Here is a 27908-nt window from a genome sequence, read left to right on the forward strand (position 1 = left end):
GAGCAAGAAGTAACATTTTCTAACCAAAGGAAAGAGGTTATGCAAGAGGTTAAAAAGAAACCAGAGCCACTTGTAAAAAAAGATGTCTTCGGCTAACCTAAAGAGGAAAATAAAAGTGACATGATAATTACATGGGATAATTACAGAATTCAAATACTGATCATGGATGAACTTCAAGGCCAGTGCTTGCCTTTTATCACAGAAGTGTATGTATTTTAACCACATTATTTCTAGCAGCAGGTTTATGCACTACAGCTATAGGCCTTCTAACCACAATTACAGCATCAGAAATTCCCAACAAAGGATTCACACGACATTTTCACGTGGCCCAGTCATGACATCACCAGGAGCTCTTGAAGTTACCTGTACACAGTCAGGTCTTCACTTTTCTAATCCACCTTAATTGAATTAGGGGATGGAGCGCTGGATACACTGCTAAAATAGAGGAACTGAGGATGTTCCACTGGAAGCAGTGGCAAGAACATATTTCTAATACAATTTTATTAGAGCCTTTGTTGCTTTTTAAAATAGTATCATAGAATCATAGATCGGTTTGGGTTGGAAGGGACCTTGAAGATCATCTAATTCTGCCCCCCAGACATGGGCAGGGACACCTCCCAGAAGATCAGGTTGTTCAAAGCCCCATGCAGCCTGGCCTTAAATACTTCCAGGGATGGGGCATCCACAGCTTCTCTGGGCAGCCTGTGCCAGGGCCTCACCACCCTCACAGTAAAGAATTTCATCCTTATATCTAATCTAAACCTACCCTTTTCTAGTTAACACCATTACTCCTTGTCCTGTCACTACACGCCGACAGAGTCCCTCCCCAGCTTTCCTGTAGGCCACTTCTAGGTGTTGGAAGGCTGCTGCAAGGTCTCCCCCCAGAGCCTTCTCTTCTCCAAGCTGAACAACCCCAACTCCCTCAGCCTGTCTTTGCAGGAGAGGTGCTGAGCCCCTTGATCATCTTCATGGACCTCCTCTGGACTCACTCCAACAGGTCCCTGTCCTTCTTGTGCTGGGGGCTCCAGAGCTGAATGCAGGGCTCCAGGTTGGGTCTCATGAGAGCAGAGCAGAGGGGAGAATCACCTCCCTCAAACTGCTGGCCACGCTGCTTGTGATGCAGCCCAGGATACAGTCGGCTTTCTGAGCTGCAGGCACACATTGCCAGCTCATGTTGAGCTTCTTGTAAACTAGCACCCTAAGATCTTTCTCATCATGGCTGCTTTCAATCCATTCTCTGTCCAGATGCAGGACCTTGCACTTGACCTTATTGAACCTCATGAGGTTCACATGGACCCACCTCTCAAGCCTGCCCAGGTCCCTCTGGATGGCAACCCTTCCCTCCCGCATGTCGACTGCACCACACAGCTTGGTGTCATCGGCAAACTTACTGAGGGTGCACTCAATCTCACTGTCCATGTCACTGACAAAGATATTAAACAGCAGTGGTCCCAATACTGACCCCTAAGGAACACCACTCATTACTGATCTCCACCTGCACATTGAGCCATTGACCACAACAATTTGAGCATGACCATCCAGCAAATTCCTTACCCACTGAGCGGTCCATCTGTCAAATCCACGTCTCTTCAATTTAGAGACAAGCATATAATGGGGGGCAGTGTTAAATGTTTTGCACAAGTCAAAGTAGATGATGTCAGTGGCTCTTCCCCTATCCACCAATGCTATAACCCCATTGTAGAAGGCCACCAGATTTGTCAGGCATGATCTGCCCTTAGCGAAGCCATGTCGGCTGTCATCAGTCACCTCTCTGTTTTCCATGTGCCTTAGCATAGTTTCCAGGAGGATCTGCTCCATGATCTTGCCAGGCACAGAGGTGAGATTGACTGGCCTGTAGTTCCCCGGGGTCTATCTTTTTTTCCCTTTTTAAAAATGGAGGTTGTGTTTCCCCTCTTCCCATCAGCAGGAACTTCAAAGGACTGCCATGACTTCTCAAATATGAAGGACAATGGCTTATCAACTACATCTGCCAGTTCCTTCAGAACCTGCAGATGTACCTCATCAGGTCCCATTGACTTGTGCACCTTCAGGTTCCTTAGATGGTCTTGAACCTGATCTCCTACACTGGCTGGTTCATCATTCTTCCAATCCCTGTCTTTGCCTTCTGGGGCTTGGACCATGTGGCTGGAGCTCTTGTCAGTGAAGACTGAGGCAAAATAGTTATGAAGTACCTCAGCCTCCTCCATATCCTGGGTGACCAGGTCTCCCATTTCCTTCTAGAGAGAGCCCACAATTTCCCTAGTCTTCCTTTTATCACCGATTTTTTTTTTCATCAGCAATTACAGTATTTAATGAGTTCTTTAAATTTTTTTGGTCGTATGACCATATCTAATTGATATGACCTGATTTTCTGTAATGTATCTACTTTTGTACAAGCACTGAAAACTAAACAGAGGCTTCACAGAAAGACTTTACCTTATACTGTTAAGAATTCCCATCTCCTTAGTGAAAGGCTTTTGAAATTAACACCAAGAGCTTCAGGGATATTATGCCCTTCCCTCTATTTCCACAACTAATTCTAAAAAACAATGGTGTTGTCGCTACTCATCTAGTAGCTTAGCACAGGAGAGGAGGAAACAATGTAATTGAATCATCTGTAAATATGTATTCAACAAAATCACCAAGGAAGAGCACAAAGTCCTTCAGAATGACTGAAATCCTCCAAAAACTCTCCAACAGCCACCATATTTTTGTCCTTTCCTAAATGGAATGTTACATGTAGACCAAGTAACTTTGGGACTGAATTAGCAATGGTTGGTTTAGCAGCTCTGAACAATGCCAGTCAACTGAATTACTACTGCATTCAATTACAAGTCAAAGGCACTCCAACAAATTTAACAAAGATTGTCGTCTTTTCTATGTATGGTGCAACCAAAGCAAATCAAAATGCTAAGATTTGCAGAATGTGCTAGTGAGAACTGAAGACTCATGTCTCAGCTGTTGCTGTCAAAACCCTGTTTGCAGTTCTGAACTCCTGTGATATAACACTGACGTCTTATATTTAACAGATTTATGAAGACCAATTGAGCAATATAAATTAACCATGTGAGATATATGACTGATTTTCTTAAGATGACAGTAAATTTTAGTATTAAGCTTGCATTTTCTTAAGAAATAAGGCACTCAATATAAATATAAATACAAGATTCAAACTGGCAAGACATATTTTTAAGATGGACATGAAGTACTTACATCAAAGTATGCTCCTGCATGTTCTAATATCAGCTGGGTAGAATCAGGCTTATTTTTACAGTAAGTAACATACATTTGGAACTTGTCTGCCTGCAGACAAAAATGCAAATTTATATGTTATCACATAGTGTAACTGCTGTCTCAAGAAGTTTTTACAGTTATCAGAGAACATTTCATCTGCCTCAAGAAACTAAGCAACATAGGATTATTTTCCTACTCAAACTGGCCACATAAGAAAATACATCATACAAATGCGACTGAAAACAATGGCAGCATATGCAAAAGTAGATTATTCATAGCTAAGACAAAGACAATGAACTAAACAAAAACCCAAATGGAGATTTTGGCAATTCACATAAACTTTGAGAGCAGCCAAGTACTGGCACCTGACAGCAGTACCTTGATTTCTTTCCTGTTCAAGATAGACAATTTTTTAAATCCAAATTTCAAGGAAGAGTTACTTTTACAGAGACTCAAATTTAAAAGAGACTTGAGAGTAAGTATCTACCCCTTCATGCTTCCTATCTCCCTTGTTACTTCTAAACACAAATCTGACTTTGTTACCCATGTCACGAAGCAGTGTCCGACATCTTCTGGTAACTGTTCATATTTTTCCAGCTCTTTGAGGAATATACTATGGGTAGAGAAGAAACAAACAGCATAAGGCACATGAAACATTTTCATTAAAGCAGCTTACATTGATCTATTGTCTGTGAATAGTTAGAAATCTTGCTGTAATTCATACCAACAACATGAGCTAACACTATTAAAAGGAATGGATGACAAATGTGTAGTATCAGAGATAATATAAATTAGCTATTATAATTCAATACAAACTCTGATGTGAAAGTTCGAAGTTGCTCCAGCAGACTTATGCAGTTAATACATGTACACATAAAAGTAAACAAAACTGAATAACTACAGTTCACCATCCAGAAGATTTCCTATTGTTTCAGTTTCAGGAAAAGTTTAGCCTTCATCTCAAGAGAAATAGGAGGCTGACTTGCTTTTTGAATACTCAAGTTAACTAAAGAAACTGTTAGCGCTATACCTGCTGAGTTCAGTGATTTCTACCTCTTCATGACAACTGGAAAATGTACAGCAATATTTTAATGCATTCAAATAATTTCTTAAAAGCTGAAAGATGTCTGAGACTGAAAAAGACAGTTTCTACTGGTGTACCTACCTGGTTACAAGAAGCAACAATTTTAACAATTTAACAGTATGAGAAGAAATCCTTTACATTTTTGATGGCAAAGAGTTCATTATTCATATGCACCATATTTTCATTAGGAAATCCCTCAGGTCATCATGTGGATTTACCACTAATATGGAAATGGGAGATAAGTCACTCACTTATTGTGGAACTCATAGATTTCCTGCATGTTTCCAAAGATAATGTGTTCTTTGTTTACAATACCAGGTGGGATCTCTTCAACTCCACTTGTCATTTCCCATAGATACGTCTGCCCAGGACAAAAAAGATGCATGAAAAAATCATCAAAAAGCTGAACAGAAGCACTCAGGTTATCTGTAAGCACACACTCAATGCAGAAAAATTGGTGAAAATCACGTAGCATCATCAACTCCAGTTGTCTGTTGTGTCACATATCACTTGTAATTTTGGCAGGAAAATACACGTTCTAAAACTGACAATTTAACATAGTCCTTCAGATTACATCATTTAAAATGCATAGTGCTCTTGACAACCTCTAATGCTTCAGGATATTCCTTACGAAGGTCATGTCTGCGGTCTGGAAGTTCATGTTTTGTGCAAGAGCTAACACTGAACATTACTAGCTTAAGCATAACAATTACTGGGCACTTCTCCATAGAATCTTTCTGAATTTCTATTCAAAAAGTCAGCGAGTAGCAGAACATGTGATACACATAATAAGGGAATTAACACAAGCTCTTTTCTCTTGCTAGCAAAGCATATAAATTAACCCCCTCCTTTTTCCTGTCCCTCTCCAAAAAGAAGGAAAAGAGAGGAGGAAAGGGAAACGAGAGGAGGAAAGGAAAAAGAGAAAAAAGTTTATGAATAAGGAAAATATCAAATACTAAAACTCAGTACTGACAAAAACAAAACATACAGGATGAATTCTGAAATGGCTGATATCAACTGTAATTCTAAGTTTCTTATTAATCGCAGAAAACGCAATTTAAGTCTTATGACAACAAACTGATTTTTTTTTTTTTTAAATCAAAAAGTAGAAAGCAACAGATTGAATCCTGCCTTCAAAAGCTAGTGAAAGAAGAAAACTTACATCCATGCATTCCCGGAGGTCTCTTACGTAAGCCTTTTCTGTCTGAATTAGCTCAGCCATAATAAACCTTAGGTGACAACAGAAAGACTAATCAAATCTCAGTCTGTTTAATCATTATGAATACATAATAACCAGAATACACACTTCTCATCAGGTTTTGCTTTTTCTACTGTTCTAGGAAAAATCTGAGAACTGAAATGCAACAAGAGAAAACACATGAAGGCAACGCGAGAGATAACATTCCTCCATTACTAATCAGTGCAAAAAGAAATGGGGAAGGAGATAGAAATTTTGTCAAATGCTTTTCCATTGCTATATTGATTTAACTTATCCTCCCTCCTCCCCTTACACATATAATTCACATTAATTCTAAAAAGAAAAAAAAGTTATAAAGTGCAACATGGCTTGGAAAGTTTAACATTCTGACATGCTCAAATTTTCTGTGAGAATGAGCATTGAATAAAAGGCAGTAGGAGCTAATGAATAGTATCACTCTCTTTTACTATTTATCTGATTTCTAAGCTCCCAGACAAGCCACGACGGTTGCTTCATTATCAGTATTGATTTATACACTCTCATTGATTAAAAATAAATAAATTCATTACTCTTTCCTGCGGGCAGATTTTCGTTTTTCTTCATTAAGCTCATGAGCAGCATCGCGCAGTTTCACCTCTGACCCAGGGACACTGGCTGGGATTATATCCAGCTGCAAGCTTTTGCTCTTTATTAAAGAAAAGAAATATTAATTAAGACAAGAGAAAATGATAGCTAAATCAAATGCAAGCAAAGTTTCTTTTTTTTTTTGCGCGTCTATCATCACACTCCAATTTCACTTACCGATTTATTGGAATCAGAGGAAATACCCAGAGCTTTCTCTAAAGAGGTCCTGTATTTCTCCATGCGCAGGGAAAAGTCTCTGTACCTCTTATCCACTGCTGTGACACATTTTTTAATCTCTGTTGCATGAGCATGCCCTTTTTCACAAAAGCCATCAGCCAGCTGTATCAACAACTTCACCCTCTCTTTGGTTTGCTATGAAAACAGGAAAATATCAAACAGTTACTAACTCTACCTGTCATGAAAGGGATCATTTTGCTTAACCTGCTACTAAGTACAGGTGGAGAAGCCATGAAAGGAGCTAGCTTCCTCCTCTCATCCCAGAACTTCTTTAAACAGATATCATTTTCTAAATACAAATGGCACAGGATGAATACAGAACTCCTTGGTTTTTACTGTTATATTAGAAGCTGGTTGCTTATTTTTCTTTCAAAAATGTGCTCCATATCTAACCCACAGACTAAATTCTGCTAGAAGAGCTTTGCAGAGCACACTTATCTTCCTTGCACTAACATAAAAGGATTTTGATCCCATTGAAAGTATTTTCTTCACTACCACTGAAGCACTGGTATTGGGCCAAGCCCACAAGGTCTCAGGAAACTTCCTCTCTTTTTACAAGGGCATCAATGAAATGCTATGATAGATATTATTTTTGTTATACTCTTTACAATTTAATGGATATAGACTATATTCTTTACATTTTTTCATACCATGTTTTGCTGTCACATAGTTCTTAGATTCTAAAAGAACAAGAAACCACCACCAAATCTGTAACTAAGTGCTTTTCCCAATTAACATGCTACCTAACACTATGCACTTTCTTTGTGTAAATCATAAATTATCCATAACATGACTTTATACCTCCACCTCTTTGATACCATGTCAGAGTAAAACATCCTGCCAGTGCCCTTGATAACAGAGAGTTAAGCAAAGCAGTTTATAAGAACTTTTTTTTTTCATTCTTTTTTTTTGGTGTTGTTGTTCGTCCTTTCTTTTTTTTTTCTTTTCTTTCTCTTTCCTTATGGTCACTCATCTAAGCACTTTTTTTCAGCGTGGAATTCCAAGTGTAAGAGCAAGCCAGGGCTAATATTTCCTCCCAGCCAGTAATGAAACTCGTTGAAACAAGTAGGGAGTGGCACTAACAACATCCTCTCAAAAGGGGCACCAGCGTCATCCACTGACTGACAGAGGAAGTAACGGGGGCAGTGGTGCTCTGCATGCTGGATGGAATCCAACAGAACAAAGGCTGGAGTGAAACTCGGAAGAAAATCTGGGTTTGAAAAACAGATATGGTCTCTGTTCTTTCTGGATTCTTTTCTCCCTTTCCATGTCCCATGAACAACTCTATCTCCAAGTCTCTTCCCTTCTGAGGTAGTCCTTTAGAAAAACAAACTCGTTTACTTTTTTGAGCTCCTTGGAAGACTGTAGAGCCAAGAGTTGGAAACAGGTGACAGTTACAAAATGAAACACAAAGACTGACAAGTTTACGTAACCTCAGGTACTTTGGTCATGCACTTGTTGTTGTTTTTTCACATGTGAAAACTACTAAGCCTCACATGTAACATCTCCATCTCTGTATAGGCCTCCAGAAACAGAAAAGAAAATAATTCTGCCACGGTTCAAGAAGTTGCAGTAGAATCACAGAATATTTTAATAAAACAAATAACCTTAGCAGTAATGATTTTTCACTATCTGCTGGTTTTCTACTATGCCACAATTAAATTGTAGATGAATAATATGTCCTGTTGTGTTTTATATCCTAAATGAACATTCAGTAATCCACAGACATAAGGATGTAAAAATGGAAATCAAAAGACCTCATGGTTTCCGTTTTTTTAAGTCATTTTTAAACTATTTCACTACAATTCTGTCATAAGAAATCAATTGCACGTAGGGTTGGCTGATAGATCTCCAGTAACACGGTGATTATTTTCTGATTATCTTTTGTTTTATTCCATTCCCAGAAGAAATACAGAAAGACAATGCAAATACACAAAGCTTCTTTGTGACATTCTTATTTAAGCTTTAAGACATTCTTACTGTGTTTTTTTGTTTGTTTTTTTAAATGGTACATGGTTTTATTTATTTATTTTTATCCTTGTGGACAGAGAAACTGATCAGAGGTGGCAACTCTTTAAGGATGCTTTTCTTAGAGCACAGACAACACCAAACTGAATGGGTGCAGTTGATACACCAGTAAGAAGGGATACCAACCAAAGGGACCTGGACAAGCTTGAGAAGTGAGCGCTAATCAGGTTCAACAAGTCCAAGTGCAAGGTGCTGCTCCTGGGTCAGGGCAATCCCAGGCATGAGCACAGACTGGGAGAACTCATTGAGAGCAGCCCTGCAGAGAAGGACTTGGGGAATCTGATGGATGAAAAGCTCGACATGAGCCGGCAGTGCGTGTTTGCAGCCCAGAAGGCCAACTGCATCCTGGGCTGCATCACCAGAGGAGTGGCCAGCAGGTGGAGAGAGGTGATTGTCCCCCTCTGCTCTGCCCTCCTGAGGCCCCACTTGAAGTACTGTGCCCAGGTCTGGAGCTCCCAGCACAAGAAAGATGTGGACCTGTTAGAACGGGTCCAGTGGAGGGCCACAAAGTTGATCAGATGGCTGCTCTTATAAAAAAAGGCTGAGAGAGCTGGAGATGTTCAGCCTGGAGAAGAGAAGGCTCCGGGGAGACCTCATTGTGGCATTTCATTACATAAAGGGGGCTTATAAAAAAGACAGAACTTTTTGCTCAGGCAGATAATAACAGAACAAGGGGGAATGGTTTTAAACTAAAAGAAGGGAGATTTAGATTAGAGGTTAGGAGGAGATTCTTCACTCAGAGGGTGGTGAGGCACTGGCACAGGCTGCCCAGAGAAACTGTGGATGCCCCATCCCTGGAGGTGTTCAAGGCCAGTCTGGATGGGGCCCAGGACAACCTAATCAAGTGGGTGGTGTCCCTGCCCATGGTAGGGGGGTTGGAACTAGATCATTTTTGAGGACCCTTCCAACCCAACCCATTTTGTAATTCTATTTTACCTTTGCTGTGATCTGAAATTCTTCATGTTCTTTTAGCAGCTCTTGAGTGTGCTGGATACTGGAACCAGTGGAAGTATGCGTGGATAAATAAAACTCTCCATTGTCATGAATCCATTCCAGAGCCTAAATAAAGCAAGAATGAAGGAAAAGTAAGAGAGAAGGCAATACACTTTTGCCAACAGAAACCAACTGTAATCAGCATTTCACAAACACAGATTGGTTATAGGTAAATTTTGCTCTACTTCACTTGAGGCAATTGTGTAATAGCTCTACAATATCAAACAGTTTGTAACTACAAAATAATTCACTTAGTCTATGAAGCAATGCTTCAGGGATTAAAGAAAAACAACTGACATACGAACCGGGTAACTTCAGGGAAGTCCACTATTACATTAGTAGTCTACTGTTAAATGGTTTTAACTGACTGTATTTACAGTTTCATTAATATACTCCTTAAACAAGCAAAAATCACTTTTTTGGTTCAACACAGGACAGCTGAACTTGAACATAAATGCGCGTTTTCCCAACCTATAAAAATTTATGCAAGACTGACAAATGTATAGGCTATACTTCTTCTATGCACTTAAGATTTAACTGTTGTTTCACTCTTTGGTTGACATGTATTCCAGCCTCACAAAGTATTACCATACTTTGTAGTATTACCATACTTTGTAGTTACGTATACTCCTAGAAGTTTAACCTGCAGCAAAGGAAGAACGGTGGGATGTATCAGTTCAATTAACGTATGTAGAGGTAAAAGGCGATAGTAAACAGTAAAACACAGTATTTTGTTACTGAAACTGAGTTATCTATGACCTGCAAGCTAAAATTGTTTCCCTTCTACATCCTAGCACCTTACTTTCTTACTATTATGAACCATGCTGATCCATGTTATGATTTGTTTTCTGCCCACATTAATATTCACTGCCCTTTTAGACATAACTCAATTGTTGCAATGAATCCTTCTCGCTTTTACTAGAAAAAAGTGAGTCCTTTCAACAAGCAGCCACTTAACACTAAAAATCAAAAATGTAAAACAACTTGACAATGCAAATCTTCAGTTACAACTCTTAATATAGGCTGCTACGGCAGTACGCAGAGGCACATGCACTTAGAAAATTCTTGGTTCTGACATATTAACTGTTCAATGAATTTAGTACTGTTTGGCTAGAACACTCACTGTCAATGCCTGAATGTTAACGACTGTAAGGGTGTACCAGGATGCTATTTACCCAGTCACATACTAGTGCAGATGCTAGCCTGAAGAGATGGGCCTGCACTTTTCAAGTGCCATTGACGGAAACAAACCAACTCCTCTTTGACTGGAATCAAGAAGAGGTGCACATCAGCTGGCCACCTGCACAATGTCTCATCATTCTAACATCAAACTTTACAGGTGAAGACCGATGTAGACAAGAAGCACATTAAAGGTTGATGCTATAAACAATGTTTATTTTGATACTTCTTGCTTTTCAGTTTTTAGCCTCCACTTTTTTTTTTTTGTGGGTTTATTACACAGTGATGGAATGAGTGACAAACAAAACTTTCCCTCTGCAAGTATCACCCTTTCATTACTTCTTGGCAGCTCTGTAGAGTCATGTGACCAGAAGTTAATCTTGATGTTAATTCCTACAGTTTAAGTCCGCTTGTTTCATATGAAGGTCAGGATTGTATGCTGGAATCACAGAATGGTTGAGGTTGGAAGGGACCTCTGGAGATCATCTGGGTCCAACCCCCCTGCCAAGCAGGATCACCTAGCACATATTTCACAGGATGGCATCCAGACAGGTTTTGAATATCTCCAAAGAAGGAGACTCTACAACCTCTCTGTCCAAGCTGTTTCAGTGCTCTGTCATCCTTACAGTAACGAAATGTTTCCTCATATTCAGCTGGAACTTCCTGTGTTTCAGTTTGTGCCCACTGCCTCTTGTCCTGTCGCTGGGCACCACTGAAGAGTCCAGCCCCATCCTCTTGACACCCACCCTTCAGATATTTGTACGTGTTGATAAGATCCCCTCTAAGTCTTCTCTTCACCAAGCTAAAATGTATAGAGTGCACATCAGCATACACGAACTGGAAAAAATCAATTTAGAGACCAGGTGAGCCCTTAATTCTGGAATGATAAGTAATTCTATCATTTTCCTTGCAAACTACTGTGGTATCTGTTTCCATAGCAGGGCATAGTTCTGAAAGCACAAATCATGGGCTCTTCCAACTTCCAAACAAAAACCATAATAAAGATAGCAATATTTCCCATTTATGGCTAGTCGGTATGGAGTGCCAATAAATGTGGCAGTGACTAAACTGAAGGTTGCTGCAAAACGGGATTTACAATGAAAACGCTGACAGATCTTTATCTCTGGTGTTTGACCATTAGTCAGTAATCTCTGTTCAAAAGCAAGCAGGTCATGTGCTTGGCAGAGGTTGAAGTTAAGGTCATTCACAAACCGGGAAGAGGGGTTGGAGTGGGGGTGTTGTAGTTTTTAATTGTTGTTTTAAAGGCTTATTCATCTTTGACTTCACTCCAGGATTTAACTTGCATTACTTTCTTTGTGAAGTCATGAAAGACAGGCTTCAGAAACCTTTCAAGATCAAAACAGACCACTAGTAATTAAGCCTCTGCCTACATTGGCTGTTGGAAAGAAATAAAAGATTAGCTTTTAGAGTCCTTTAAAATATGTCTAACTATATTTTGCACTATGGGCGTTGTGTTCTTTTTTGCGGAACAGGAACAGATTAGCTTCCTTTCTTTGTCCTATATCCAGTTTAAAAAAAAAAAAAAAAAAAGAGCTGCCGATCATTCCAGTTACCAATTCTGCCTTGGAACCCCCCAGCTTATTTTTATGGCTTCCATTATGACTAGTAAAGTCGATTTTTTTCAGCTGTAATTATTTAATGGTTATTTCCAGACTGCTAAATTCAACAAAATATAAGAAGTTGGACCTACCACGCAAATACACAAAAACTGCAAAGACTTTTGCAGTCATTCAATTACACTGTTTAATGAATTACCCAACTTCTGTTTTCTAGATTAGGTTAATCTAGATTAATTAGATTCCCTCCTAGCCCCAACCATCTGAGAAATATGTTGCTGCCTGTTATTTCCCTGATCAAATTAAGTGTGTTTGTGTAAAGTTAACAAGCATAACAATTTGTCAACACAAGCTTGAAGAAATGAGACTAGGCAGTATCAGATCAAGCTGGCAGAAGCAAAACACTACCTTTAAATTACAGCAATAAAGACCGGCTGCCTCAGCAGATTTAGTTGTTCTGTATTAAAGGAACAGCAAATAATTCATCTTACTTTCTATTTTAATTATTGATCTTTCAGGCATTTGGAATATTGAAGTCGATGGCAAATTTGCAATTATAGGACAAGCCAGTCCATGTCAAACCTTAATCACACTGAAGAGAATTTTTACATACAACCCTCACCTGTTTGGCACTTCTTTCAAACACCACATACTGTTGGCATTGATCAAGCCGTCTTTTACGCATGGTCCAATAATGCAACACACGGTTTTCACGCTGGAAGAGCTCATTCAAGATATCTGAAAGGAAGACAAACAGTTTCAACAGAGGTTATGACAAACAATTTTGAAATATACCAGAATCAGTGGAAGTAGTTTACACTGTAGAATTGGTAAGTGTTACTCTGTTATTTTATTTTGCTCTTTTTCATAATGTTCATGAAATGTTCAGTGCTCCTTTTTCATTACTACTTAGAGAAACATTAGTTAAAGAAACTAGAGATGTAACTGAAACCTATTAATGACACCTCTTCTTCTATCAGATGATTTTCATACAGGGATTGCCACTGTTTATAAGAGCTCAAAACTTAGTATGACAAAGATAGTTCTCGAAGGGTTTGCTCAGAAACAGTGAGCATGCACAAGTATATGCTTCAAGGCTCATATTAACCACAGAATAGTTTTTTTTTCTGAATATAGAAGTTTCCTATAAAGTATTTTTACAATTTAATATATATGGGTAAATATATAAGCTTAGCTCACTACAATAACAAATGCCACATATTCAAACATTATATAGAAGAACAAGAAAAAAAAACATGACAAAACAACAGTATAATTGAGAATGTTGACTTGCTCAAATATCAACGTTCATTGAGCCTCGACAGAATTTCCAGGTAATCAAATAATTAACTCCACAATTTGCTATTCCATTTCTGAGTATCAGAAACTGTCTAGCATTGAGAATTGCATCCAAATTATACTGTTAACCTGCAATTCCATGTGTCTGGCTTATAAGTTCTTTGATGGCAAAGGCTTTTCGCTTACAATATGCTGCAGATCTTATCTGAACTCTGCTTCTTTAATGCTTATTGGTTTTTATTTCAAATAAATAAATCCTAGCAGTTTTCTTGTGAAGCTCACTTTACCCACTGTTTCTTTCAGAACAGCAACCCTAGTGGATTTTGTAGCTACTGCAAACCCAGATGGCAAGGTGAAATACATAGGAATGGGGAATAGCAAGATCTCTGTCAGGTGATTCTGTTGGAAGTGCAAAGAACCCAAAGGGAACCCTCCACCATTTGGAAGAAACAGAAGAGACGACAAAAAAGGCTTATCCTTCACAGCAATGCTTTACTTATTTTTCTACTGACACCCACAACCGGGCATTTTCAATGAATACGAATGAAGAGTCTTAGGTGCTAGACCTCTGAACATCTTTGTGTCCCCCAGCCCCATGGTGCTGGTCCACCACATCTGAACTTGCAAAAGCTAACAACTCAGAGAAATTGTTTGACATAAGCTCAAAGGCAGCCTAAAGGGAAAAACATCTCTCCCTATCTATGGGTGAGCTGGGACGAATTACAATCACCTGCTACTGCCTTCCTGAGGATTATGAAACCTGGCTGCAGTGCTGCCAATATCTTCCTGCTTGGAAATACTGTAGTCCCATTTGACATGGAGCGCTGAGATCACCCAGAATTTGCTTTTTGTTGGAATCTGGTAACTGCAGCCAATGTTTTATTCCTGCTGGGCAGGCTACCCTCAAACATGCCTCAACTAATCTGTCCCCTTGCCAAGTCATGAGCTGATCTGCTACATGCAATGCTGCCTCACCTGCTTTCTCAGTTTTATTTCTGCCTTAGGCCACCTCTGAAATGCTTGCACAGAACACACACCAGATTTCTGGGGGACTAGCATTACATAATGTAATAAACCCAAATGGACACCATATAAAAAGAGACATCTTGATAATGACGCAAGTGAAGTAATTCTGATACACAGCAAGTAAGGTGAATTTAGCTAATTGGAACAGCACTTGTTCTGTGAGGACATGATACAGATGGCAAGCCAGTGAGAGACATTTGGCTGAGTCCCATTAGTTACTGCCATTAATTTCTTGGACTGACAAGGAATAGAACACATTTTATAAAATAACTATAAGAAGTTATGGAATGTAGACTTTCCATATCAGGTTTAGATGAGCAGCTCTACCTATTTCAAGCCTTCTGAACTGTCGTTTTCTTTAGTTCCAGCATTTGTTAGGATACCAAAGTAGTTCCTAAGCTTTCAATTTATTCTGGCTCTATCAGCTGAAATCTCTTGGGGCTTGTCTCTACACATCTTGCACTCTCTATCAGATTATCTAAAAATATGAGCAACACTAGACCAAAGTTCCTTCATCTACGATGTTCACCTGTAACCTGTGAAGCAGAGGCAAGAAAGAAGCACATGAAACAAGCAGCAGAAGGCAAGATGAAGATGCTCTGTTTCTGAGCTTACAGCTATTGTCACTGGCTGAATCCACCTGCCACAACAAAGTTTCGGGCCACTACTGCTTCATAAAAATTGGCTTTGGCATGGTGTCTGATACAGAATTTGTACAGCTGTAACGACATGTCAAGAAAATTATTTACACTGGTATGAAGGGACAGAATGACATCTTTCAGAGTTCAGTATCATTGTGATTACTGTTTCCCAAGAAGAATGTGTTTAGCTAAACTTTGCCTATATTAACAGATTGCTTTTCTAGACATTTTAACCTGCGTCTGGAAACAAGGATCAAGTCTGCCACTGAATAATGTATGTTAATTTGCTTTTTTGTTTGTTTTAAAAAAAAAAAGTTCAGCAGTTCTGCAGAAACTCAAGGGTTACTCCATTTTATAAACAGTTCTTTTTAGCGTCTGAATACTATATAATGAGCACAGTCTAACACATTATTTCATTTTGTTGAAACACAGGGTGCATCTGTTCTGCAGGACCATTACACACACTCGTACTCAGATGTATTCTTGAAATAAACGCTGTACTCTTTTCAATCCTATCTATTTAGAAAAGAGATTAAAAGAGACTACTGTTCTGAAATGTAATTATTTTTAAGGACATTAGCAAAGACTTCTCTACTTTTCCCTCATTTGAACACATTTATCTTTCTCAGAATGACTGTTTCTGCACAAAACAGCTTTTGGAACCAAATCTTAAAGTTTGCCTACAAGTCCTAATACTTTTTTTCTTACACTCAAGAAACATTATAGCACAACTTTCTGCTTTGATTTTCTTTTCTGCTACTAAGAGAAGAGCTAATTGACAAATGTCATTAACAATTTTTCACTATTGATACGACCTGCATCTGCACAGAAATTTTGTCTTATGCGGTTCTATAAACGTTGATGTCTTCAGGATGGGGGGAAATAATCCTTTGTCTTATTTGCACATGCGCAAAGTTTCAAGAGACACAATCTAATTATTTCCCTACAAATGTCCAATACTCTATTATCTCTCCAAGAAGAAAAAATCAGCACAGGGAGATTTTCAATTTGAGTACCATCAGATACATAGATGAGCTTAACAAACTTTTTTCCTGTTATAGGAAAATGAAGAAAGTGAGCATGTCCTTTTCTGGTAGAATCAAAAAATAATTTAGAGTGGAAGTGACGTCTGGAGATCACCTGGTCCAACGTCCCCCTCAAAGCAAGACTAACTTCAAAATTGTTCAGGGACTTGTTCAAATGAATTTTAAAATTTCCCAAAGACTCCACCACCTCTCTGGGCTACCTGTTCTACTCGGTGCTTTCTCACTCCCTGCTGTAACACTTTTTGCTTATATCCATTCAAAATTTTCTATTAGGACCAAAAAATTACAGCAAGGTCCTAATGCTGTGTTCCTCTGAGTTTGGCTCCACCTTCTGCATAACTCCCTTTGGATAGCTGCAAACAGCAATTAATTAGGCAATTTGACTTAGACTTCTCTGTTTCTAAGTCTGTAGCATTGACAAGTGTTCAGCCACGGGTTCAAAATGCATGAAGCAGTATATGACTAGCAAATAAGCTATTAAAATGCAGTATTTATTTCTGAATGTCTCCCTCTAATCTCTGTTCTGCCTACTTCACCCACCATTTATGCACACCCTACTAATTTCTGTTGTTTTGCCACTTTCATCCCTGAAAACCCTACAGATTTCTGTCTCTAGTCCATTCCCTACAACACAAGTTACACCTCAAAGCTGCACTATGTTGAATTAGTCCTACCAAAAGCCAAGCCCCACATAATGGTTCTTTCCGGCCTCAACTCAGCTACTACTTATCTAAACAAGATATTTAAATATGATGCCAGTTATCCTATACTTCATCAACTTCCTTAAAACTGATTCAGCTATATGAAGAGCCCAAGGGCATCATTCGAGGGATTGCCTTGTATCACCCTGGCATTCCTGAGGAACTCACAGAATGCACCACACCAGTAGACTGAGTAAGCTTCAAGTGATCAGCAGCTCCCTTTTGGCTTCAGACCAAACATTATCACATGGAAGTTTACTATCTCATTCTCTAAACAAAAGCAGCACATCTGAGTTTCAAATTGCAAGAAGATCAAGCGTAAGCAGGAGATAGATAAATTCAGAGCAAATTCATTTGGGTATAAGAAAATTTGATGACTGTCAGCTCTTTCAAAGTGTGAGAACAATTTTAATTAATTCCTGTTAAGCCTCACAGAACCACTTCCACTTGTGCAGGCTTCAGTCCCCCAGCATCACACACACCACAGCACATGATCATTGCACTCTTTGGATGGAAAAAAAAAAAAAAAAAAGAACAAGAATCCCCTTACTTTTGACTTGCTGTTCAGGTGCTTTAATGTGTGTCACCATCCCTGGCATGTTTACGCTATTCCTGTGCAGGTATTTCAGGAAGACATCGGCATTCCTCCGGGCCAGCGTGCAAGCCTAGAGAGTCAGCAGTATTATTTTCTTCCAAGATGTACACATATGCATCCAAAAGAGATGAAGGACCTTCCTCTCCCCCTTTTTGTGTATTTCCCCCTTCCCCCATTAAGAAGCGTTGCCTATTAACTTCTTCTACAAGTAAGCCAACCCAACCATTAAAATTGTTTCCCCAACAAATAATCCTTACTTATCCGGCAGGAAAAAGAAAACACACCTAAAAACTGAAACAAAAAACCCAACCAAACAAAATGATATTAGTTTTTATCTGAAGATCCTGGAAAGCAATTACCTGCTTTAGAGCTTTCAGCATGACTCAGAGCTCATAGTTTGTTTTGTGTATGTGCCACTTGAAATGATTTATTGCATAAACAGAGTGCACATGCTTATGACATCACCTGGATATTCTAAAACATCCACCAATACTTTACACAAAAAGTAATTGCTTTGCTGAAGTGAAACCAAACGTGCTAAAATATTAAGACACGTCCTTTAAAGGCCTTGAGAACTTTGAGTCCTCTCAGCTGTACTGCCAACGCTCAGCTCAGCTGCCTTCTTCACCTTAATGCACATCAAGTACTATATATGGTCTGGCTGCCTTATTTCTAATAATCAGAACATGAAATGCTGCTTTAAATTGGTTAGATGCAGTAACAAAGATACCAAGCAATTTCTCAAATTATTTTAACCCAAAGACTGGAAATTCACATGCCCGCTGCTGAAAGATGCATTTGACAGCATACTTAGAGCTACGCTAATGCATTTTTGAATGTTCTCATCTGTGCACTGAGAACAGAAAGGCTTTTAGTAAAACTAAGTTATATACTGTGAAGTCTTTCAAGGCGATACTGGAAAAAGCCTTTGGTTATAGGCTTAGTCATGCTGCTTTGCAAGCATCCGTTACACTTTAATTCAGTATGATCAATAACTCTCTTCATTAGGGCATTAGCTAGAATAAAAAACCTTTAATTTATCTGCAGACTATTACACAATCCCAGCTACTCCCAGATGCTTGTCTGGTAATTTTCTTCTTTCTGTACTGTAGTCCAAGTACAACTAAGAGTTGCTCTGATACACAGGCAGTAACCACAATATGTGACTGTCACTTCTTTTCCAAAGCAGCAGCTTTTAACTATTCTTTACAATGACAGTTGCTTAAAGCTGTGATTCCCAATTCAACTTCAGTCACAGTGGGAGACCTGACATCTATTGAAGTTCCACAGGAAATACATTTATAAGGCTGGCCACAATTTTATGAACTTGGCTATACTCTCTTATTCACTGTCAGAAGTGATTAACATGCCACTTACCACATTTTGTGGTTCAGAACATGTACATAGCTTAGCTTTTAACTAGACACTGCTCCATTGCTTTCCATGCACGTTTCAGCGCTGTAATAGTGAATGTTTGACTGCATGCTTTCTAAGACACAGAAGACCACAAAAAGTGACAAAACCTACCTTTAGGAATGCCTCCTTCTGTTCCAGGTGTTTGCTTATCATGGGTGTAACATGATCTGTTTCAGAGTTGGGACCCAGTTTGTCTGCTCCCCCACACCAGTCTTCTTCTCGCTTATATTCTTGCTCTAGGCTTTCCAGCACGCTGCACACCTATCGGGCAGAAGGAGTCCAACTTGCATGTAATTCAGTGCAACAAAAATTTGAAATTCAGGACAGAAAAACTGAAAACTGATCTATCCCTTACATATATCTTCTGACATATTTTTACTGGGACTTAAGGGAAGGTAACCAACTTTGGCTTTAGGTTTGCAAGCATTGGCCTTCTTAGGTGGAGTTGCTCAGGATGCTCTCTCTGAAGTTGCTCATCTTTCCCAGCCTCTGTGACTGCAAAGTTCAGGATAAGCTTTCGACATGATTGCAGAGGAAGCAACCTTGCCAATATTCCCACTAACTCTTCTGCTGACAAGTCAAATAAAGCTGATTTTTCTCTGACTCTCATACAAAACACAACATTAACCATCTGCAGTAGTTCCATTAAAACCTCTGTGTAACTTGCTTGTGGTTTAAGCAAAACTTCTTGATTCAAGCAGTAATTAAACTAAGGACTTGTATTCCTGTTTTATTTCGGAAATGTTTTACAAGCCTTTTTCTCGATTAAAATAAGAATCTGGGGAACATTAAAGGCCAGAGAGACAGAAGAGGCTGACAAAGATTTGAGTCTTCACCAATAACCACTGCACTTTGGTAATCTTTGAATTTTTCTAATTGAAGCGAGTGTAGCCAGACAAATTACACTGTAGCCTCCAAGTAGTTAGTGCAATTTGTCTACTACTCTTTTAAAACCATGATTTCTGTTTCTAAGGCAGCTGGGAAAATAATTTGCTTTTTGAATTTTTTGTATTTTATGACTGCGTTTCATTGTTATCAAATTGGTAAACATAACCAAATCCAGCCAACCGATTTTTTTGACACCACGCTGAAGAATTTACCAAGGCTGACACAGCTCATATAGCATTTCTGTACCTGTTCAGAAGTTTTATAGAAGGCAACAGAGGCATTCACAAGCTTGAGACGGTCCTCCATCTTCAGCATCAGTTGTTGCCAATGGGAAGCAACCTTCTCTGCACACTCCCTGATCATATCCATGTCATAGTGATTAGCCTGCAGCATTGCCTCTGCTTTCTGCTGAACCTGTAGGGCACTTTGATGCGTTTTCTGACAAGAGATGAAAATTCAGGGGTTCAGTAGAGCATTTGAGTTCATTTTCTTGAAGACCTCAAAGGCTCACATTTCCGCTGTGTCAGTGACACTTCTACACGCGCACACACATACTCATAAACTAAAAATAACTGTCTAATATTAGTCACTGCATGACTTCATTATGCAAACACAAGGAAAATAAATCCTATGGAGATTTACCAGCAAATCAACAATGATTAGCAGACTACAATAAAAGCCGACTGCAAAACATTAATCAGACATCTCATCTCTATGTCACAGTAAAATTCTTTATAACTATGAATTCCAGGTTGATTTTCTTTCCCTTCATCATAAGGAGGGAAAAAAAGATGGAAAGGATTTATCTTATTTTGGTCTGACAGCTATTTCTGTCCTCACAGCTTTAAGGCAGTCTATTGCAAATTAGTACTGAACCAAGATGCAAGCACGTAGGACAATAAAAAAGACAACTCTCTCCAGTCATTAGAAGAAAAATGTTTAACTTTAGTTCTCCATATAAACATATACTTTCCTAAATTCTTCAACACTTAACTATATTAAGTACGATTACATCTGAGTCCAGAATGACTCAGAAAACACAGAGTTTAACCTTCCTAGTCACTTATCCTTAAATTGACAAACAGCTAGAGGTCACACGATTCTTATACTTAAGAGTTACCAAAGCTCTCAAAATGAGAGTACATATAGCTCAAACTGTTAAAAAAAAAAAAAGAAAAAAAGAGAAACACAGAGCCCCACAAAATGGCATAAGAACATGAAACTATTGCTGCAAGACAGTACTACTGAAAATGAAAAGTTTTCCCAAAGAAACATAACATTGGTTACATTTTCAGCAAAAGTTCTTTAAAAGGCATACTATATATAACCAATGTCACCACAAATCCCTCAATAGTGCATATAAATCAATATTACTGTGTTCCAGTCAAACTTAAGATCTCTGTACAATTTTTGCACAGAGATGACCAGTCCAATAAATTTAGTTTGAAATCAAAGCAGGAGGAAGGACACTTCACCACACACAAATTTCAGTAAGATTTACCATTGAACAAAAATGGAAACATAAAAAGACCATATCATAATACACTGAATAAATGGCTGTTGTTCTTTAATCAGAATACATACAATTCATGTGTGTTGTTTCATTTATTCTCAACTTTAACACCTAGTTTTATATTGTTGTATTCTAAAAAAGGGAAACACCATTTTCAGTAAAGCTGCTGTTAACAGACTTACTTGATTTATATTTTAGCTTTTTTATTCTTCTCCAATCAAAAAATTACCACTTTACAATGTTGCAAAAAAGGCACCAAGAAGAGGTGGTCGTCTGGCATTGCAGCTCCAAAACAAGAAAAAAAGAACATGAACAAAAACCCCAGCTTCCCAATACGTGTTTTTTATCTCTTTGCCATGAGATGATTTCAATACTCTAGCGTTAACCCGCCAGTATGAACAGGGAAAGAAAGAGATACATCTCCTTAGGATGATGCTGTTTACAGAGACTCATGAACAGTAACAGAGAACTTAGATAGGGTCACTGAAATGGTGCTTTTACCTCTATTGCATGTTGAAACTGCTCATGTTCCCTCTGTAACTGTTCTGCTTCCTGCAAAGAGCTAGCAGTGATAAGGCCAGCATTTAGCATTGACTCCCCATTTCGGATCCATCCCAAAACCTGTAACAAAGGAGAAGACTTTAAAATACACAATTCCACTGCCAGCCAGCAAGAAAAGCATCATTGCTAGGGACTAAACCATTTATGGACACATGTGGTTCTGGAATTGATGCCTAAATTATTTATTATACGTTTACAGTGAGCAATATATATGTAATATAACACAGGCAATGACATTCACTTTAATTGCCTGTTTCGCTTAGCTGACAACTTGTATGTTTCAGTCAACTATTACATGTTTGTGGGTTCATTTTTTACTGAAGCAAGGTTGTGCTTCTGAATGTCACTTATGCCACCTGGAAAACAGAATAAAGTTACAAGTAATATTTGCTGAAGAGCCAGTGTCAGTCATGCAAATTGAGGACGTGCAGCTTAGTAAAAAGAGAGCAAATAATTCAGAATATTAACGTTGAGAAAAACATGACCGTTAAGTGTTTTCTAATTGCTTGAATGTTTTTGTTTTTCAGGAAGTGCCTTCTTGACTTGTCCACTAAAACCCCAAGAATTCCAGGATGGGGAGAAGCCTCAGGAGGCCACCTAGTGCATTCCTCACCAACAGCAGCAACATGTAACCTTAAGGCCTCCCCCCCCCCCCCAAAGATCTGTGCCTTGTTCATTACTCAAGACTCCAGTAATGGGCATCCCACACTTTCACCAGACATTTTTATCACCTTAAGTCTTCTTCCTAACATCTAACTGTCAAAATCTCTCTTGCTTTAATTTCACCTTATGTAATTTGTCCTGCACGCAATATACAAAAGAAAAAAACAAAACAAACAAAACCACCAACAAACAAGAAAAAATCAACAAACATTTATCCCTCTTGGCATCATTTTCCCCCATCCTCTCCCTCAATAATTTTACCCTACTCCTTCCTCTAGACAACACTCCTCAGTGACAACCAGTCTTCAACCACTCCCCTATGAACTTAGCCTCCTAATTTTTCTCACTACTCTTTTATGAGCTCTCTCCAGTTGATAACCATCACTTCTGTCAAAATCTTTCAAATACTGAGTAAAGCCGGACATAACTGAGGTTATTCACTGTTGTCTGTGAACTTTTCTGCGGAATTACTGCCCAGCCAGTAATTACCCCTGTGCTGCATTTGTTCAGCTGATTATTCCTGCCAGTAAATCATGCTCTGCATTTGTCACTAATAAAATTCATATCCTTCATGCAGCACAATTCTCCAATACATCGAGATTGTCCTGAACTGTAATTCAGTGTCTCCTGATTAATCGAAGTACCTTTGCCAGTTATTTTTGCCTTCATCTTCAAATTTAATAGCATAATCTCTGCACCAACATGCAGATTTTCTAACTACAAACATAAGCTTCTGGCCTTGAAACAACTGCTGCTGCTGCAAGGAAAGGCTTCCAGATCACAGCACAGAGCACGTGAAGAGTGACATGAAAAAAGTCAGGTTAAGACACCTGGGGTTTTTAAATACTCAAGGGAGCAAGCCAAGGAAGGCCTCAAGAATAAGAAAAGGGAAAACATACTAGGAAACAGAAGGGTCCAGAAGACTTTAAACAGAAATTAAGCTTGGAGGAAAGGATTTATCTCGAAGAACATAGAAGGTGGAAGATTTTTTAAAATCACTTTTTAACTTCTATTTTGTCTTACAACAGCATCTCTAAACTCTCTTTCTATCATACAAATTAATTCTTTCAGGTATAACGTAATAAAATGCACCACCTTTGTGTTAAAATACATTTAGCCTTCTCCAGAGAGTTTACAACGAATGAGAGCATTTAAAGCAGCACTAATTCAAAGCTCTTCTTGACTTGGCATCCTATCACCCGCAGCAGAGACAGCTAGCACAGAACTTGCTATTTCGAACACACTGATTTGCACTCCTGCTTATTGCAGATTAGGATGGAAGTGCAGAAGCTGATGGGACTCATAGGAGGGAAGTTGCCAGCAGCATTTTCTCCTTCCCCTTCTCTCTGCTCTGACAGAAAGGGATAACATAAGTACCAGTAAACAGCAAGCCCGTTCTTTTTCCAAGGCTGTTGCCTTGCAGTGTTTGTTGGCATATTCCCATCACCTCACTACTGGAGCAGACCACACATCCTATCTTTTCCCCTCCTAGTCTTCAGCAGGCTAGAAAAGCATCAGCAGAACATCAGCAAAATTGTAGAAACGAAACTGAGTTTGGGACACCTGAAAGGGTAGTTCTATAGATAGATGCTTGTTTTAAGTTTGGTTTCTTGTATTGATTTTTTACTCCAACTAGACACGATCACAAGATGCACCTGCTCCAGCAAACACTCCTATGTGCATTTTTATATCCATATGACCCTATATGGAGTGCCAGGATACTCACCCTGAACAGTATTCTTGGAGAATCAGAGCTCAAACACTGTGGACTGTGTTTGCACCAAGCTTTAAGATCTACATGTATGAATCCAAGGCAGCTCAAGGCATTCTTGAGGATTCAGGCTTGAACTACACTGTTGTACACATGTGAATATATAGACATATCCAAGAACATACACCATAATCACAGCAGCAAACAACAGTGCACTGCAAAGGTTTAACAAGCATAATAAAATCAGTGCACTTAGGAGCTTGGTAGAGGATTTGACCCATGTAGATGATGCATGCTAAGACAACCAAAGCATTCATTCTACACAGTGAGTACATGGGAGCAATTGCACCAATAAGTAATCCAGTAGCTATATATTTCAGGTGATCAAAGGTTTGGCTGGCAAACATGCAAGTGTAGTTGTGGATGAACCAGATGCTCTCTTAATTATTTCTCTGCCTCTAGTTGTATGTCCCTACCCTGTATAAAGTGATTGCATTTTCCTTTCCATGGTGTTTTTTTTTACATACAGCTGTCCTTTCTTACTTTAGTGAGCACCCTCTTCCTCCGGACTTCTATGGTGCAGGAAAACCTCAATATTCTGTCTGCTTTTGCCCTTTCTGCACCTATTAAATATCAGGTTGGAAAGCAAATTCTTTGTAGGATTTCTTTAAACCTATTTGTCTTCTAGCCCTTCTGCTTCCTCCTTGAGGCTTGATCTACAGAACTTCAATGACACAAAGCATAACTGGTACTGTAGTTGAGGGAGAAGTAACACTGGATGTTTTTATCTGCTTTCTGTGCTCAAAAGAAGCTCACCTAGTACGGAAAAGACTTTACTAACTTATAAAGACTTATTAACTTATAAAGACTGACTTACTTATAAAGGCTTAATTAACTTATGAAGACTTGATTAACTTATGAAGACTTAAAAAAACTTACTTAGCTAAAAAATGAAGCCAGGAGACAGTTTTCTGGTCTCAATTACAACAACCTGAGGGATGCACCCTATGGAAAAATTCCTACAGGATTCCAATCTAATGTCATGACTACAAGCTAAGTACATGTGAGTAAAATGTGAAACTACAACAGCAGTCATCTCAGTTTTGGCAGGAAAAAAAATCAAATGTCAATCTTGTTAAAAACTTAAATATGGAGACAGTATCCCATCTACATAATAAATATGCTTAACCTCTATTCATCAACAACAAATCTGGTAGGAAACCACAGTAATGTGACTAGAAAACCACGTGCTCACTGCTTCAGGCAATAAAATACAAATAACAAAACAGACTGAAGGGGAGGTTTACCATGCCATTTTACTCTCAAGAAAAGCACAGCGGCTGTGACCTGCTGAGCTATGGAGCTTTTCCCAGTTAAGAGGAAAAAACAAAGATCATGCTTCCTGATATTTAATAAAATTAAGGTAAATCAGAAGTGTTTTTCTGGAAAAGCTACTAAAATCACCAAAAGTTGAAGTTACTAGACCCAAAACATTCCCAAAAGGATCAAAAGAAATCCAAGACAATATAGCATTGTTTTAGTTCCATTCATTTTTTAGGCCTTCAGGCTGGGGAACTATTGCAGCTTCATTGGTACAATGAAAACTTGGAAGAGGAGTTTGTAATAGATGAACCTGTGAGCTAGGTGTTCATGTAAGCTTGGTTGAAAATTCACATCTATTAGAGCTTTTAATTCAAAATAAAATCCAAGTTGACAGTTGATAGAGATGTGTTCTATGAATATAAAATAGAATCATGTTTTTCTCCTAAAACCCACTCTATTATGAAGAAGCAGCTGCTAGAATAGCATACTACCTCTCTATTAATTATGAGACGAACTGATTTTTAAAAAAATCTAAACTTGAGCTTCACTTTCAGTCAGGTACTACTACTAGTACTGGCTTGGAAAAGTTAAAAACATCTTACAGAATGAATCTACAAAGCATGTGCTAAGTGTAACATGGATATGCCTCTACAATCCATGATATTCATCTTCTGCTTGTATCTGCAAAAATATGAAGCATTTATTCTGCAAATACATTTTAAACAGGTGTTTCTTTCTTGTCATATTTAACTTGTATGCAAACAAAGCTAATGCAGAAAGGTATTCAGCTTCTTGTGGGAGTATCCAATGGAAATAACTATTTTACAGTGCAATATTCTGTTCTGTAACTGAATATTATTTCAGTACTGTGGGAATTCATTACTTATCTTTCTTACTAATCTATCCCACCGTTGCCTACTGATGTACCACAATGGAATGAGACTGCCTCAGCTGGTATTCACATTTTCTTTTTCATTTTTTATTTTCTTTGCAAATTTGCATTCTTTTTCTTCATCCTCAAAACAGCTTGCAACTAAGTACAGAAACTATCAACCATTTCTTTTCATTTATTTCAACCATTACTTTTGTGAAAAGGCATTTGTAGTTTGCATTTTATGGAGGTGAAGAAGTACAAATATACACAGAGGATAATTCAGTACAGTATGCAAAGGCTTTAACTAGAAGGCCATATATTTGATTACTACCATAGACTGCACACAGTAGACACTACAAGTTCTCTGCATCCCTTTAATTCAAGGCCACACTGAAACTTTGGGTGTTCCACCACAGTCACCAACTGCTTCCTTGAAATACTTTGGGAATCTACTATTCACCTCTCCAATGACAACCAGACCCCTTCTGTATTACTTTGCAATCTGTGAGGTTTATCATTCACAGTCTCATATGGAAGATGCATTTTTCTAAGAGCTCGTGACAAATGGAAAAAAAAAAAAAGTTGTACTGGGAGTCATTATGTGACATATTAAATGCAACAGATTCTAGCAGACTTCTGTGAGGTTTTCAAGTCTGATAAGGTAAAAGTATTACTTTCTAGTGTTATTTTATTATTAAAACACTAAGCAAACAAAAAAAAAAAACACGCTATTTTCAACTGCTTTAGTGGCTTTGCCCACGGCATCTCAAATTCACCAAAGGTTTAGGTGTTTTTCAGGTAAGGACCTCAAAACTTAACACTTTATTGCCACGATAAGGAAAATTCAGCTTTCACCTCCAGGGAAGTAAACCTTACTATGATACCACTATGTATAGATGCAGCAAACAATATACGAAGAAGTATTAGGGCACTATTCAGGGAATATCACTGAACATTTCTATTAATCACCAAACAGATGATAAAAGTACGGTTTTTATCCTTATTCAAATTACACTTCAAATACATGACTTGTATCCATGTACAGATAGAGACTGTTAATGCAAATTTTAAAAAGTCACTTAATATTAACAAAGGATGAAATTTCTTTAGATGCTTAATTCACAGATGTCCCTCCCTACCTCCAAATACAAGAGTTTATATAACAAAGTAATTTTTTATTTCTATTTATGGGACTATATCTCTCCAAGAGGTATGAAAATAGCTCTTGGGGGTTGATCCCCCAGCTCAGGGCACAATTAATTCGTACCTGCTTGACTTCAGCCTGCAGATGGCGCAGCTGTACGCACTGTTCCAAGTGCTTGCGATGCTGCTCGGCGGCTAAATCCAGTTCCTGCTGCTTCTCATGGAGAAATTCCAGCAGATCCTGAACACGAGTTGCCATGTCTACATCTCTGTCACAAAGCAGCTCAACACCTGTAATCAATCAGCCAGACATTTATAATATAAGTAAGTCTTTCGAAGACAAACAGGACATTT

At 38.5% G+C, this 27908-nt stretch overlaps 1 protein-coding gene across 1 annotated transcript in view; it reads right to left on the minus strand.

Annotated features, from left to right (window-relative positions):
- TRIO (trio Rho guanine nucleotide exchange factor) overlaps positions 1–27908 on the minus strand; it is a 248746-nt gene that overhangs the window by 86853 nt on the left and 133985 nt on the right. Inside the window, 13 exon segments of the mRNA XM_035552676.2 lie at positions 3214–3303; positions 3778–3847; positions 4570–4679; positions 5481–5547; positions 6086–6201; positions 6318–6512; positions 9342–9464; positions 12777–12892; positions 17418–17532; positions 18990–19139; positions 20013–20204; positions 21781–21900; positions 27679–27845. Coding sequence (XP_035408569.2) covers positions 3214–3303; positions 3778–3847; positions 4570–4679; positions 5481–5547; positions 6086–6201; positions 6318–6512; positions 9342–9464; positions 12777–12892; positions 17418–17532; positions 18990–19139; positions 20013–20204; positions 21781–21900; positions 27679–27845 — 1631 coding nt within the window.

Source organism: Cygnus atratus, chromosome 2 (genome assembly GCF_013377495.2).
Source record: "Cygnus atratus isolate AKBS03 ecotype Queensland, Australia chromosome 2, CAtr_DNAZoo_HiC_assembly, whole genome shotgun sequence".
NCBI classification, from domain to species: Eukaryota; Metazoa; Chordata; class Aves; order Anseriformes; family Anatidae; genus Cygnus; species Cygnus atratus.